This window comes from Perna viridis, chromosome 5, assembly GCF_037379345.1.
Source record: "Perna viridis isolate PV_CMFRI_1.1 ecotype Kerala chromosome 5, ASM3737934v1, whole genome shotgun sequence".
Taxonomy (NCBI): Eukaryota; Metazoa; Mollusca; class Bivalvia; order Mytilida; family Mytilidae; genus Perna; species Perna viridis.
In genome coordinates, this window is record NC_142449.1 from 48,254,698 (window position 1) to 48,271,249 (window position 16,552).

General features: G+C 31.8%; 1 protein-coding gene and 1 long non-coding RNA gene across 2 annotated transcripts; one reads left to right on the top strand and one right to left on the bottom strand.

Moving 5' to 3' along the window:
- The first annotated feature begins 363 nt into the window (after positions 1 to 363).
- LOC148618035 (protein NipSnap homolog 3A-like) lies at positions 364 to 10,305 on the top strand. The gene is made up of 6 exons (XM_088585859.1): positions 364 to 464; positions 4,153 to 4,363; positions 5,571 to 5,729; positions 6,603 to 6,704; positions 7,132 to 7,203; positions 7,707 to 10,305. Exons 1-6 carry the CDS (start codon positions 423 to 425, stop codon positions 7,751 to 7,753), a joined length of 633 nt encoding a protein of 210 aa, XP_088441985.1. The 5' UTR covers positions 364 to 422; the 3' UTR covers positions 7,754 to 10,305.
- On the bottom strand, positions 1,299 to 3,996 carry LOC148618036 (uncharacterized). Its single transcript, XR_015922615.1, has 3 exons — positions 3,847 to 3,996; positions 3,022 to 3,291; positions 1,299 to 2,182 (listed from the first exon to the last, which is right to left on the bottom strand). It is a non-coding gene; the product is annotated as an uncharacterized LOC148618036 (long non-coding RNA).
- Positions 10,306 to 16,552: the final 6,247 nt, after the last annotated feature.

Here is a 16,552-nt window from a genome sequence, read left to right on the forward strand (position 1 = left end):
CTCTGGTTTATGCAATTAATAACAGAACTTCCTACTTTATTAGGATATGTGTGCAGAACTACATATAGATCTTAATGAATTTTATCAATATTTTCTTTTCAGTATTTCATAAAATTCTATGAATAACTTTTCATATCTACTTGATGCAGTTTTCATAGTAGTTCTTAAGTAGAATTGAGATCTATATATAACTTATCAATGTAATAACTCAATTATCTCAAAAGGGGAATTCATAAAATTTCTACAATTGGAAACCCTTATTGTAAATAAAAAAAATGTGATAAATTTCAAAATATGTTCATTTATAACAACTTTCCAGAAAAAGTCGGAAATTGTTCCGAACTTGGTTTGAACTTTACTTTTGTGACTTACTTCTTGCTCTAGTTATCGGACGTTGCAAATTGACAGCTGACTACAAGACAATGTTTCTCGCACGAAGAACAAGATTTGGGGTTGCTTTCAAGGTGAAACATTTACCAAATACACTACTTCACCTTGTCTGAAAAAATATGTGTGTTGTCATTCGATAATCAGACCAAATTTGCATGCTTATTGCACACAACCCATTGCAGGAGGTTTTACTTGTAGTCCAATCATTACGTTTGTTAGGCACCTTCTAATTGTGAAACTATACATTAGAGCTGTAAATATCATTTATTGATAATTTATAGAGGTCCACTGCTCCTGTTCTCATAATTTGACTTTTTGTACGCTCATCATTAAATATTAGCAGATTTCACACAAGGCAGGTCTTGTCTTGCTTTCTAGTCATCTCGGCCATAGAACGTTTCGGCCACAGTACTTTTTGGCCATAGTCCCTCGGCCCTAGTCATTTCGGCCATGGTTTTCAATATGTATTCAATTGATATATCATAGGTAAATTAACATTTAATTGGTTTCATTATGTAATACATTTATGATCGTCATTTTTTTTGCGTTAAAAAGTAGTTTTAGTAGAGTAAAAATTTGTTTTGTGTTATATGGAATCGATGATATACAAACGGCAAATCTTTGTAAAGAATGACAAATGGAGAAAAATAATATACCTCATGCACATATGTAAGAGGACTCTCTATCTTTCGGTTGTAATTAGGTGAAACTGATTCCAGATACACGGTTTTTGGTGCATTTAATGAACTGTATAATATTTAATTACAGGTCTATGTTATAGCATAACCAATATTTTAGTGACTGAAGTACAGGATTAATATACTAGTAATTTAAGAAAGAATTTTCTTGTAATTTAATCATCATAAAGTAAATACAACAATACAAAAAAACGTGATGATGAACTTTATTCTCATGAACTACATATTACTTAGTCAAAGAGAAACATATATACAGTAATGTATAACAATTATATGCATGTGTGAAAAATACAGTACATAATAAATTTACCCCTACAAAAAATAAATGAACAAAATATTTTAAGATTCAAATAAAGAATTTCAGCATCTCTAACAACTCAATGTAAAAAAAATATTCGAGGAACATATAGAGATGGGTGCATGTTGTTTTTGAACTATTAAACACTGAGAAATATAGCCATAGCGAATATAAGTTATATTACATGATCTTAAGATTCATGAAACACCAACTGAGCACAGTTTTCCATTACCATCGATTTCTAAGTGTAGGTCAAGATATGAGGCTGACCTCACAGTGTCTGTAGTATCCTTTATCTCAAGTTCTTTGGGGTAGATGCGATGTATCAAATCCCCAAAACTAGGATTGTTTAAAGATAATACGTCATCTATATAGTGGAAGCTGAGATTAAAGGATCTAGCTAACGATATTCTTTCTCTCAGATCAGATCAGCTATAGAGTCAGCCTCATAAGAGTGAAGGAAAAGGTCAGCAAGTAGAGGGGCACAATTTGTTCCCATTGGAATATAACCAGGCAGCTGTTAAAAGAAGATCATGATTTAACAATGTTGAAACAATCATTAAGTTAATACAATTTGCATATTTATATCAATACATTGTATTCTCGTATACAGTTGCCATAAGCCTATGTTCTCTCTTTTTATCCGTTCATTTACGATAGTTCTTTAGCAATTAAATTTGTACAAGAAGTTGCTGTAATAAACATCATGTATTAAAACGCCTAGCTGCCTGATTCAAAGTCTAGACAAGGCTTGGACATGTTAATCTGTAACCAACTGCTTAATTCTGTCAAATACCTGAACAATAAAAAAAGGCCCTAAATATAAGATATATCAATTAAATATATATATTTTTGGTATACTGTGTTTTTACCGTAAATATAATGCTTTATAACATACATTATAAATGAATTGCTATTATATTGTTGACATTTTTGTTTATAAGATATGTCATTAATCACTACTGTGCTGTACTTGCACTTCGAGCCCGCTAATTGGTAAAATATTCTTGTATTCTTGTATGGATAATTATATAATAAACTGATGATGTCGGGATTATTTGCCACTTACATTTTAATCCAATTATTAAACAAAAAAGCCCCGTGCAGGTCTGGGTGTCAAAAGAATAGGCCTGCAGCAGCACTAAGCTTATCATAAATGGCGACTAAATAGTGCTCAGAAACCTAGCCGGGAGCCAGGCACTCTGCCCACAGAGCAACTGGGATGTGTGCCCCAGGTGGTGGAATGGGGTACCCTTGGCGTGTTACATGCTGGGGTTGTCAGGCTATAATACGGAAAACCTGACCGCAAACCATAGTGGTGCACCGTGTTGGGAAAGATGCCACGTTTCTCGCACATTAAAGAACCCTACTGTGGTATTCTTCCGGAGTAGGAACCATAGGGCTCCACCACAGGAGGCTGAATTGCCTTACCCTACCCACCTCTCCCTGTTTCCAGTGGCAATCAAAATTTGTCGACCCCATTATCCTTGTGTCCCATCCCATTTTTCATTTCATCATCATTTCATGTTCATTTTATCATCCTTTTCATGTTCATCGCCTGAATATAGCTGAAATATTGCTGCTTGGGCGTTAAACCCCAACAATCAATCAATCATTGAACAAAAAAAACCTTACAGCTTTGTAGTCTTTTTTCTTTCTCGTGGACATCAGGATGAACACTAGTAGAACTTGTTTGACACACTCGTCTTTCTTGAGAATGGCACAGATGCTGAATAACTGCTTGAATGGCTTACGAACAAATTTAAAGGTGCTGTCTAGGTACCACCGTCTGGGATTCTATAAAAGTTGAAGCTGTTCTGGGGAACCAAACATAACATGACGTGCTGTGTCAACTCTAAGGTCACCAGTCAGGAAGTCATGGCAGTCTAGGAAGTCTCTGTCAATCTGAATGAATAAAATAAAAATAATAAAAATACTGAGATATAATTTACCAGGATTAGAAATATTACAATAAGAACATTAAATTCCTATATTTGTAAAAAGTATTCAATCTGAAAATAGTATATCTATCATATTATTTATCCCGGTGACAAGTGGAAATTTGTATCAACCATGTACAGCTTTTTTTCTTCAATAGAATAATCACCATTTCCAGGAAATTACTCACAACATGAAATAGAAAAAGTAAATTTAGCTAAAAATAACTCACACTCTAGGTCTTTTGGCACTGAAGGCCTGAGTTTTTGACAAAGTCTGTTGGTGGCTCTGGCAAGGTTGTCTTGGTGACATGATATATGATTCATTGGACATCTTTATCAATTCATATCTTAACAATTGTTTAACATAATTGACTGTTTCCTTTCAGTATATATTTAAATTAATTATTTAAGCAAACAAATTCAAAGTCAAACTTTTCTTTTGTGCTATCTGGCAATAAAACGTGTACATCTACTCTATCAGTTTGATGAACCTTATCTTGTCATTGCTTATAAGAAGTACCTCAGATTTCATCTTTGTCTTTTTTTCAATGCCTGGATCGTTGGAATGGACATGACCAGTTTCTGTCAAGTTCCAAATGTCCTCATAAACAATACACTAATTCTTGTTTTTAAATGACCCATTAGAAGTTTGATTCATTACATAGAAGCATAGACCTGTAATTAAAGAGATTGGCAAGATATCAAAATCCTAAATTGTGAAGACTAGTTTGGTTATTTTGTAACTATATTTTGGAAACATTGCAGTTGATATGTGCTAGCTAAAAAAATAATTCCCTTTAGTGAATGAAAAATTTGCCTGTTGTAGCTATACAAGGAGATTAGAGGAATTCACCAAACAACTAACAGTCCAAAGGTATATGAACTTAGAACATACCAGATTAAACCAGAGTGTGTCAAACCCTTCATAGAGTTGTCAAAGGAATGGATGCATATCCGATTACAACATTCCCCCCTTATTGGGTACTGGACGAGTGAGATTGGAGGCATTAATGACATGGTTCATATCTGGGTATATGGTAAGGAATTTTTATTTTGAGGTAGTGATTGATTTTAGCTGATTATGCAGGCAAGAAAAATATGCATGTATTACAAAGAGTCTTGAAAATCAATATTATTGAAATAAAATTGATAACCTGAAACACAAAAATAAGTATCCAAGAACAGAAACTGGTTTACAGTATACTGTGAAAGTACGAAAGTACATGTACTTTAATTTGTGGATACCAATTTTCGTGGATTAAGGAAGATAAACAAGTTCTTGGATTTTTGAAATTTTCAGTAAACACAGCCATGAGAATCTCCTTTTCCTTGAGAACCAAATTTCGTTGTTTGACTCAACCACGAAAACCACGAAAATTGGTACCCCTTGAACAATAGTACTTTCACAGTAGTATGATGGTACTGATTTTACATAGATTGACCAAACTTGTCTTCTTAAGATCTAAAAATCAATTAGATTTTCAAGGTCAAAGTGAAGGGCATGCCATGCTTTTTATTGATTTTTTATTCTATTGAGCTACATTAAGTACCTTAGGTCTTTTCACCTTGTGTACCAAAATACTTCTAGTGAGCTACCTTATATACTGAAATACTTCTAGTGAGCTACCTTAAGTACTGAAGTACTTCTAGTGAACTAAATTATGTACTGAAGTACTTCTAGTGAGCTACCTTATGTATGAGTTACTTCTAGCGAGCTACCTTATGTACTGAGTTACTTCTAGTGGGCTTCTTTATGTACCAACTACCAAAATACTGTTATTGAGCTACCTTATATACTGAAGTACTTCTAGTGAGCTACCTTATGTACCACCTACTGAAATATGTTTAGTGAGCTACCTTATAATCAGAAGTATTTGTAGTGAGCTACCTTATGTCAGGGATGATTTTCTTCTGTCTTTCAGCGGATTTCTGCTATTTCAAATCCAGATTTTACCATTACGATTCTTTTTTTACTGTATATTTACTTCTGATTTTACCAATTTCCACTTTGCTTGTTGACCTCATAAAATCATCTCTGTTGTGTACTGAAGTACTTCTAGTGAGCTGCCTTATGTACCAATTACCAAAATATGTCTAGTGAGCTACCTGATATACTGAAGTACTTTTAATGAGCTACCTCATATTCCAAAGTGCCTCTGTTTTATACAATAGAAATAGAAAAAAATGTGCTACCAGTATTGACAATTGGAAAAGTTGTTTAATACTTCAAAATTTCTTTTTTAGATAGCTTAGAACACAGAGCTAAAGTAAGACTGAACCTAGCCAATGACTTATCATGGGTTGGAAATTATTTCAGTAAAATATTGCCCATGATGTCCAGACAAGAGAATTCTTTAATGGAGGCAATTGGTGATGTGAACCTAAGTCAGCCTGGAGTTAAAGGTTTGTTAAATTATATTGTGAACTGATTTATTTTAGTGCATTATTAGCAAACACCTGCACATTCTTAATTTCTACAACAAAATAACTTGCCTTCATTTCATGTTATTATACCCCATGTAACTCACTTTTTGAAAGATATAATGTTTTGACTGGTCCATCAGTTAGCCTATGATCTGTCATCTCTATGTGGTTGCCTGGATACAGCTTTTATTTTTTTTCGAATTTCCTTTAAACTTTGTTTGGGGGCACTTCCTTTCTGTGTGATACGTTTAGTTGTGGTTGACCAATTGTTCTGAATTTTTTATATAATTTTACTTACTACTAAAGGAAGATTCCTGTATAATTTGGACTTTATGGTCCGTACTGTTTTATCAAAACCCATGTAGAATATTTTTTTTTCCAATTTTAATTAGTCTTTTTTTAATTTTTATTGTGTTTCTTATTAATTCTTGTAAACAAATGTGTCAGCAGATTATATGTGTATTGAACTGTTTAAAGTTATAGGGGGACAAAGTTGGGCAATGCCCAAAACATTCAACTTTTTTATTTTTGGTCCGCTTTAAAAATATTATTATTGGTTTCCTAATAAAAATTCCTACCTGCATTTTTCTACAGATTTCAGAAATCTCTTAAGGTTTTTGAATTATAAGTGGTCAAAGGGGCCACACCTGAAAAAATTTACTTTTTATTTTTGGTCAGATTTTGAAAATTTTTAATATAGTTTAAAACTTTGTGCAATATAGTGTCCTAAATTGTAAGTCCTTAATACATACGTGTGTCAATAACTACTGTAATATTGTCCAAACTGTTCAGGTTTCGACCACTGCAGTCGTATCATGCTGTGCTCAGGGAAGCCCTATTTATAACTTTCAGGTGTTTATGAACTGGAGTGTTTCCATGGAGAACCATTTCTTAGACAGCATGGAGAAAAGTTACTTGGATCATTTCAAGGATTGATTGGGCCACTTAATGCAGGTTATTAAGTTTTATGTAAAATTTAAGGAAACAAATTGTGATCGGTGTTGGTTTGACCAAATTTAGGCTTGAGCCAAAGGGAAAAATCAGAAATTTTCATCATCTTTTAATAGGAGAGTATGATTCACCAAGAAAGATCATACCTTGAACCCTAAACTGCTTGTTGACAGTCCAGGGATAAACTGATTCTGCAAAAGAAATAATTCTTTAGTCAAGTCAATTAACTTGGTATACAAGTTAAATGATCAGTCACGTACTAGGTAGACTGTCCTATTCCAATCTTCCATCAGTTGATCTTGAAATCGATGAGTTGCTTGGTATCAGTTTCACTTTCTATTCATTTTTCCATTTATATTTTACCCAATCATTTTACTACCATAACTGTATTTTTAACGAACCATAAATTTTATTTACTATTGATTTGTAGGTTATAATTTATGGTTTCATAATACACCAGATGATATGATCACAAGTGTCAGAAAAGCCAAATCTATGAAAGGTAAAGTGGATAAAATTCAACAAAAAACATTTTTTTGGTTGGGGGAGTGGAATTTTAATGACACATGAAATTCATTCCTTTAATATAGAGTATTTTATATCAGACATTTCCATTATCAAAGAAAGAGACTCAATATTGTACACTTAGTGTCTTCTGTTATATTCCTACTTTACTCTATGAAATGCAAATATCCAGTAAATTCTAGTAAATTCATGTGTAGAAATATCCTGTCAAATATTTTAGATGTAGTTCAAAAACTGTACGAGGAGATAGCTGGACAAGCCATGATCATGTGTAATCCGGACAGACGGACAGGGGAAAATTAATATCCCCCATCTGTTTGTTGCAGGGGCATAAAAAAATCATACTTTTCATCATCATTAAAGAAACTCAAAAAATGAATTTCTTAATTTTCTTAGTACCAAATCAGTAAAATAGTAACAATTTCATACTACATTGTACTAATATTTACTTATCATATCTTTCATTATTTACTTCTACAGGTCACTCCCGTCTGCTGCTTCCAACACCATGGTCTCCACTGACCTAAATGGAATTTATATGCAGATAGTTCATGGTGCTGAAAAAGTCTGAACCTCTTCAAAAATCCAGTCAAATCCATTTACTAGGATAGATTTTAATGCTATTTCTTCTCAGTTATTTTCATGAGTATACAGAGTCTAGATTGGCTGAGACATGAAAGGTTTATATCAAGTTTCAATGTGGTCTGTGTAAAAACATACTTTGGTTATTTTGTTGTTTTTATTTCATGTAATATTTAGAGAAGTATTATGTCAAAAGCTGCCAAAAGACAACTTTTACATGATTTAAAGTGACATAGTCATTGATTTACATCATTTTTTACAATACCTTTACATTTGTATTGGTAAGCTGAAAAAAATATTTGGATTAAAAAAAGCATTTTTGTATGTTTCATTATAGTGCAATACATTCACGCTTTTAGTGATGTTTTAGGACCATTGAGTATAACTTCAGGGTACTCATGAGTTGTGTTATATCTGAGTTTTTTATTTACAGGCATGTTTTAGATGTTCTTAATTTTTTTTTCTGATTCTTAGAAGTACTTGTAGTTGAGTGCTTTTAGATCTAGTTTTTTTTTATCATCTAAGGAGGCCATGGAGTCAGAAAGCTTGTTTTTATATAAGTTGTGTTAAATTTGTTGACCAATTTTCACAATTCAATACATGTATCATTATCATTAAGCAATATGGTTGTTAAGTACATATGTACCGACAGATTATGTTGATGTTACTGCTGCAATATGGTAATGAAAGGGTTCTCCTGTCAACTTGAGGTTAGTTGTAGTCATAAGTTGTAATTGAACAATATTTCAGTTTTTTTCGTTTTGCTTATGTATTTGAAATATTAATCTTTAAGTATTTTACATGGTCAGGAGTTACACTTTATACAAGTACATATATGAAGGTCTTCCAGTGTAATGTTGTTTGTTGTAAATATTCATAATGTATGCATGTTTTATATCTATACTTAGATATATAGCTTGAACTCTATTCACATCAAAGGATTAAAGAAATGTGATATATTAATATTAGTCTTGATTGAGGGACTTTCCCTCTGTTTCTTCCCATTTTCCTCATTGTCACACCATCAGAGGATGGATGTTTTTAGTGGTTATCACAGTTATATACATGTATTGTTTCTTTTCTATTATTTCTGGTTCTTTTCTTGTATATTTGCGATGATCAATTTACTTTCCCTTGAAAGAAAAAAAATGTAAATGAAGAATAGCACCTTTTCAGTTTTGTTTCAATGTCATTAGTTTCATTTTGAATGGAATATTTTTTTTCTGCTTCATTTGTTGATATTTACAAGTTTACATCCATGCAAAGCTTCTGTAAAATTCTAGTCATTTCATTAATATTTTTGTGCAATTAGTTAAAGCTGCGTTCAATTTAGGTAAGGGGAGATAATTACCGGTAGATTTTTAAAGAATAATGAGTTTGTTTTCAGAAGCTTGAAATCTTATCAATAAATAAAAAAAAATATGAGAGAAGCTCTTTCTGTAACTTAACACCTATTGTAGAGCTATGGACAACAATCATGAAGATTTTCAGGCTTCTGTAGTTTGTTCTGAAATGAAATAGACACTTCAAGCCTAGACTAAAAAATGAAAATATTTGTTTTTCTAAATATTTTGTGTAGGATCAGAAACTGTTATTTCATAGCATGAGGTCTCACTAATCACTTCTAACATTTCCATTACTTTACATGTTAAAAAAGTAATTTTCAAAGTCTCACTGTGAATTCCCAGGACAAATGACATCTTAAAGTTGCATACGGTTGCGAAGCTTGGAAAATAAGGCTTCCAAAATCATTATGCAAATGGTATGATGATTGTAGAAATTCTTCACAAAATTTACTTGAATAAATAATACTGAAAATCCACATTTTTACCTGTTCTGCTAACTGACAGCATGGAGGCAAATTACTCACACATGTAAACAATATTCATACACTTTTGTAGTTAATTACATATATGATTTTAAAGTACACATTCTCAGCTTTATTTTGAATACTTTTAATCATAATACACACAATTAATGCACTTACAATGCATATGTCTAGGTTCAGTGTGTTTTTGGTACTACATAGTGGGGTGGCCATTTGACCCGAAAGTGGTTAGTGAGACCTGAGAATTTTTTTACTTGAAGTTGAATAGCAAGTGTAACTTCCGTAGATAAAGTGTTCCAGGTAAAAAAGGGCCACAACTCCTCAAAAATGTGACAATTCATTTTCCATAACATTTTGGAAAAAAGCAAATACAGACTTGGAGAATGGACATATTAATGACTGAATACTCAGTCTTGTTGAACAACTAGAAAAGCAACAATTGAAATAGTTGGAATTAAAATATTAGTATTGCAAAATATTAGCAATATAATTTTGTCATTCATTTTTTTACTTTTATTTTCAATGCCTCAAGTATTGAATACCCAATTATATATTGCCTTTTTTTACTCAGGATGTTAACAACATTGTTTCTTATTGACATAATACGGTGCTTTGTTATATATATATATCTGTTGTTTATAGTCAAAGTATTAAAAGAAAGTATATAAATATTGTGTTAATTGTTTTATGCCTTTTTACTGTCCTACCAATTAAAGCTAAAAAATGATCCCCCCTCATACTTTTTACAAAACATGCTAAAATTTTAAACACTTACTTTCAAAACACTTGAAATGATGTATAGGTACCATATGTATCATAATTCTTGAAGAACACAATATTTCAATAGAGAGAAAGCCATGATATTATATGATAGAAATGGAAGCAAGCGAAATGATAATTAGTGTTTACAACAAGAGGCTCCCAGGAGCCTAAATCGCTCACCTTGTTAAATTTTTGCCTTTCAAGGGCAATAATTCTAACGAGAAGTTGTTTGACAATTCTGACTCCATGAAGACTTTGGTAGAACTTATCATAAGGATCATTTCATCAACTGAAAGTTTCTATCGATTATAGTTTTCAAGATATTGGCTGAAAAGTGCTAAGAACATAATTTTTTGCCTTTTAAGGGCAATAACTTTTACATGGAGTTATCTGACAAGTTAGATCCTTGGAGACTTTTGTAGGCCTTATAACATGAATCGGTTCAGCAATTAAAGTCTCATTCTATCTATCATAGTTTTCAAGAAATTAGGTGAAAACTAAAAAAAAAAAACAGTCATTTTTCTCCTCTCAAGGGCAATAACTCTTACATGGAGTCGTCATACAACTTTGATCCCTTCAAGGCTTTTGTAGGGTTTATAATAAGGATCATTTCAGCAATTGAAAGATATTAGCTAAACCTAAAGGTTTTGGAGATATATGCATAGAACTACTGCTTGACCCCTGTTCGATTTTTAGTAATGATGGCCATGTTTTTTAACCAATCAAAAATCCAAACAATCATTTTGTGCAGGATATCTTAAAAAAAACAAAAAATACCAACTTTCATTGAATTCTGTAAAGTAGTTTCTGAGAAGATTTTTGATAGTAATAACATCAAAAACTTTCAAAAAGGGCAATAACACCAACATGGGTCAACAGATATTCACCAAAATTTGACCACAGATAGATCTCATCATGCTGAATACTTTTATCCATGTCAGAATATAGTTTAACCTAACGGTTTTGGAGATACATGCAAAAAAACTACTGTCGGACTACTATATTCTATTTTTAGTAATGACAGCCATGTTTTTTAACCAATCAAAAATCCAAATGGTCATTTTGTTAAAGATACCTTAAAAAACAAGAACACCAACTTTCATTGAAATCTGTACAGTAGTTTCTGAGAAGATTTTTGAATGTAATAACATCAAAAAACAGAAAAAAAACATCCAAAAAGGACAATAACTCCAACATGGGTCAACAGACTTTCCCCAAAATTTAACCACTGATAGATCTCATCATGCTGAATAATTATATCCAGTCAGAATTTGTCAAAACCTAACGGATTTGGAGATATATGCAAAAATCTGCTGACTGACCCTTATGTTCTATTTTTAGTAACGGTGGCCATGTTTTTTAACCGATCAAAAATCCAAATGGTCATTTTGTGCAGGATACTCTAAGGAACAAGCATTGTAAGTATCATGCAAATCTATTCAGTAGTTTCAGAGGATGATGAAGAATTGTTAACAACGACGACTGATGCCAAGTGATGGCAAAAGCTCACAGGGCCGGCCAGTTAAGCTAACAAAAAATTCAAGTTATCAAAATTTTATGTTATTGATACACAAGAAACTAATGACAAACATAATCATGATGATGGTAGCTTGAAGAAATAGAACAGGGAATATAATCTTCAGAAGATGAATCTGACGATCCTTTTGACTTCTTTACTGTTAAGCATAAAAGTCCAGATGGATATTATGTGTGATCTCTCCATTGGTCTTATCGGTGACATACCCATATTAATAGTGTATAATGTGTATACACTGTACATACAATATATAATAATGTATTAAATTTGTTTAGAGTTGATAAAATGTCATTATGTACACAAGACTGTTATAATCTCTACCCTTGAAAAAACTGAACCCCAACCTTAAAATATATAACTAGGAATTTCTGTATGTAAAAAAAAGATCCCCCCACTTTCAACTTAAAAAAATTAAAAAAAAACCTTTTCGTTCAGCAGAAAAAATGACTCCCCTACATTTTGCCCAGCCCCCCTACCAAGTAAAAAAAAATTATAAGTCTCTAATATGACGAATGTACATGTAACCTGTACCAGTCTGAATAAAATCTAACCAGTAGTTTTGAGGATCTATCTCAGTCAGCCCCATTATATATTCTGATGAAAAAATGGTCAAGATAGATTGATGATTAATTGCATTTAAAATTGCAAAATCTTAAATCAAAGGAAATAGTAACTGTTGGAACGTAGTTGAGGAGCACAAATTATTCCTAGAGGTCAAAGCTCACCAACCCTTGTACACTGAACTTCATCTTGAGGTTGTCTACCAAAAAATCAAGTCCATCTAAACAAAGTTACAACCAAGACATGATTTGTTATATTACAAAGGTTTAACCAATCCCACCTGGAAGCACACTGAACAACTGCCGAAAACTAGAGAACAAAAAAATTTGATTTTTTGAAACAAGTTTTACAGTTCAATACCTCAGGAACAGAAATCAAATTTTATCCAAAAAGCATAGACTCTGAAAACATCATATTCAACAGTTATTTAAGTTTCAAGTAATTCAGATAGGAAGTTCTAAAGTTACGGTGAGATATCTTAACATGGTCAGACAGACAGACAGACAAACATATACTATGTACACCATGATACATTCATCTTAAAAGACTGGATACAAAAACAAAATTTGACCTCAAGGTCAAATGTCACCAACCTGGCTTGGACCACATATTGATGTTGCCTACTTGCATGCCAAATATCAAAGCCTATCTTGACCAAGAATAAAGTTACAGGCTGGACAGATTGATCGATATATCTGCAGTACACTATTTTTTGTGGCAAGGCCCAAGTTACGTATAGCAGAAAATGTTCAAAAGATCAGAAGGATGTCAGAAGCCATTATTTTTGTTACAAGACTAAGGCAGTACATGTTATAGCTCCTTGCATTTTGAGAATTTGATTGAGACACTAACTAAATATTAAAAGTAAATTTAATATGAAAAGTATAAAAATAACATTAACAATCAAAATACATGTATAATGGTACATATGTACTAAAACGTGTCAGACTAAAGTAAAATACATGTATAATGGTACATATGTACTGAAATGTCTCAGACTAAAGCATTATGTAAAATACATGCATAATGGCACATATGTACTGAAACATGTGTCAAACTAAAGTGTTATGTAAAATACATGTATAATGGTACATATGTACTAAAACACGTGTCAGACTAAAGTAAAATACATGTATAATGGTACATATGTACTGAAACACGTGTCAAACTAAAGAGTGAAGTAAAATACATGTATAATGGTACATATGTACTGAAATATGTGTCAGACTAAAGTGTGAAGTAAAATACATGTATAATGGTACATATGTACTGAAAAATGTCAGACTAAAGTGTAAAGTAAAACAGGTGAATGACTTGCTTCATGGTCTTTCATTTATATGCTCTCTTCAACATAAAAATATGAAAGAATTTTTTGGACAAAATATTCTATATACCTTAATCCATGAATCATATTTGTTCATTTCTAACCTAAAGCTTTAAATGAATTTTCTGTAACTTGAGAGGGACAGCAAACCTAAGGGAAGAATAAAATTTCACACGAAGAAAAAAATAACATTACAAACAGTTTACATGTTCTTCTGTCTTTTCTGTTATGTTCTGATGAAAAATATTTTTTTTATCAAATAAATACAATGAATATCATGTTTTTAACAAATAAAAGTATGTTCAGAACCACAAATGTATAATGCAGAATCAGAGAATAGAAATATACAAGAATTATTTAGAACATAAAATGTAAGCTGAAAATTCTCAAATAGTCCATATATCAATTCTCACTTAAGAATGGAAGGCATTAGAAGATAAGTCCCAGTGTCCCATGAAAAACTTGTAGATTTTAGTATAAATAATTAAGAAACATCTGCATGATATTTGAATACCTATCCATATAAATTTCGGACACAGCCTATGGTAGAGGTGATTCATGGTGTAGAACAAGACTAATACATGTCTAGACCTGCATCATCATATATTAGTCAGCACATAAGTATCTTCAATATGTATACAAAAAACTAAGCAAATTAAAAAACCTACAAAGTGGGTTATAAATTTCCAGAAGAAATGTACTAATGACAGCATATAATGCTGAAAAATTGGATAAGTTCCGCATGCTAAATTGTACAAATTTTTTTTAATCAAATATCTCCATAATAAGAGGTGCACATTTTCAATACATGTTTAAACACTGTGCTAAGTTCGAATATTATAGTTTTAACCCCTTTTGAATTACAGATTACGCAGAGTAGGTACCCTTTAGCATGAGGGAGGAAATGACGAGCAACTACTAGACCTGCTTTCACCATTGGAAATGTAGGGGAAAAAAAACACCCAACAATGTTTTTTCCACTCTCCCCCCCCCTCCCCCTGGGTCTTCATATTTTTCCGTAATTATAGTCCTATCTGTACACACAGTTCTGTAAGTCATAGAAAACCATACATTCATTTAATATATCAACCAAATCAAGAAGGATAACTCCTGCAGACTGCCAATATTCATACACAATCTACATAATTTTTTTCTCAAAAGTGCAATAATTGAATTACAAACTACGAATGGTTTTGTGGTCTGTAACTGTATCTGCATTAGAAATAAAAGTGAATTTGTTGTGTTTCTGACATGCACGAATCACCTCCTGTCTGATTTTTTATAAAGACTGTCAAATAAGAGGAACTGTAATGAACTAATACTGACATGTGTCCTGCCTAGACAACAAGAAAAATAGAAACCATAAAAATCAACAAGAATAATACATGTACTGAAATATATAAAGTATCAACAATAAAATACTTTCTTCAGTATATAAAAACTGAACAAAAAATGTAACAATATTCTGTACTACTCTGTACTATTACCTGTATACTAAAACACATAAAATAACAACTAACAATTTAACAAAACAATAATTTTGGACTAGAAAACATAGTTTTATGTTAGAAACAAAAACAAAAACATTCATACATGTATTGTATACAATGTTTCTGAGATAGATGCTGTAGTCGAGCAAAGGGCTTTGTAGGAGAGAGAATACAAGAATAAAAAGAAAGTTTGTGAGAAAACAGAAGAGAAAAAAAAAACAACAGAAAATAGATCAATAGAAAAGACTGTTGACAGAACTGAGACATGCCATACTATTTTATATACTATTATACATAAAAAATGGAGACACAACTCATCATGCTGTATTTGAAGACTTTACAATTGTAAGGGATATAAGTTTTAAATATGCAGGGTTCGGCAATAAGTAGTCCATTAGACTAGTTATGAAAAAAAATGATAGTCCGTAATGTGGCATGGTAGTTGTAAGGAGAATAGGGATATGCAAAATTTTTGGCACTTTAGAGCTTTTTAGTAAGGATTTTTTCTCTAGAATAATAGGGTGTTATTCAGAAAAAATAGACAAAGACAGTTTTGAAGTCAAAATTCATTTCAACAGGTTTGAGGACTTGCTTCCCTAAGCAGACAATATGTTTGCTGTATTTTGAAGCCTTAGAAAATCTTTCTTTGGTTTACCCTAACTTAGTGACATTTCTTGTTGGCAAAATTTCAGGTGGTCCAATTCACTAGTTCTTACAGATGTTCAGGTAGTCCTACGAAAAAATCTAGAGGTCATTGGACTATTGGACAACTGTTAGTGTCAAACTCTGATAAGACAAAATGTCTTCAAGTCTGCATAGTCAATACTATTATAATAAAATCATACAACTAAACAAAAAGGCATTTTGTGAATAAGTAGAAAACTTTGTATCAACATAATAAAGTATTAGAAAATTATGATTGTACATGCATTTGGCATATTCAGGTACAAATATTAAAAAATTAAACAAATTATATAAAAATATGACTCTGAAAATGTGATCTGCTCTATAAAGAAATGCTTTTCAAAAAATAAAACTAGATCCAAGAGGTACAAAAATACTTATCCAGCAAAACTATACAGTATTTTTAATATTTCACAAAAAGCTATTATAAGACAATAAAGCCTATAAGTAATTTCTATCTATTTTCTTACCCTGTATTTCAAAAGTAAGCTTGAAATACAATGCATTTTTATTAAAATTTTGAAAAAATATTCACAATAATTTTGCATGTGGATTTCA

What these genes read in the sequence shown, in the direction of transcription:
- LOC148618035 (XM_088585859.1), top strand. Translation starts at nt 423, where the DNA reads ATGTTTCTCGCACGAAGAACAAGATTTGGGGTTGCTTTCAAG. An exon ending in GATTTGGGGTTGCTTTCAAG is followed by an intron (nt 465 to 4,152) that starts GTGAAACATTTA and finishes TGCCTGTTGTAG; the next exon opens with CTATACAAGGAGATTAGAGG. An exon ending in AAAAGCCAAATCTATGAAAG is followed by an intron (nt 7,204 to 7,706) that starts GTAAAGTGGATA and finishes TTACTTCTACAG; the next exon opens with GTCACTCCCGTCTGCTGCTT.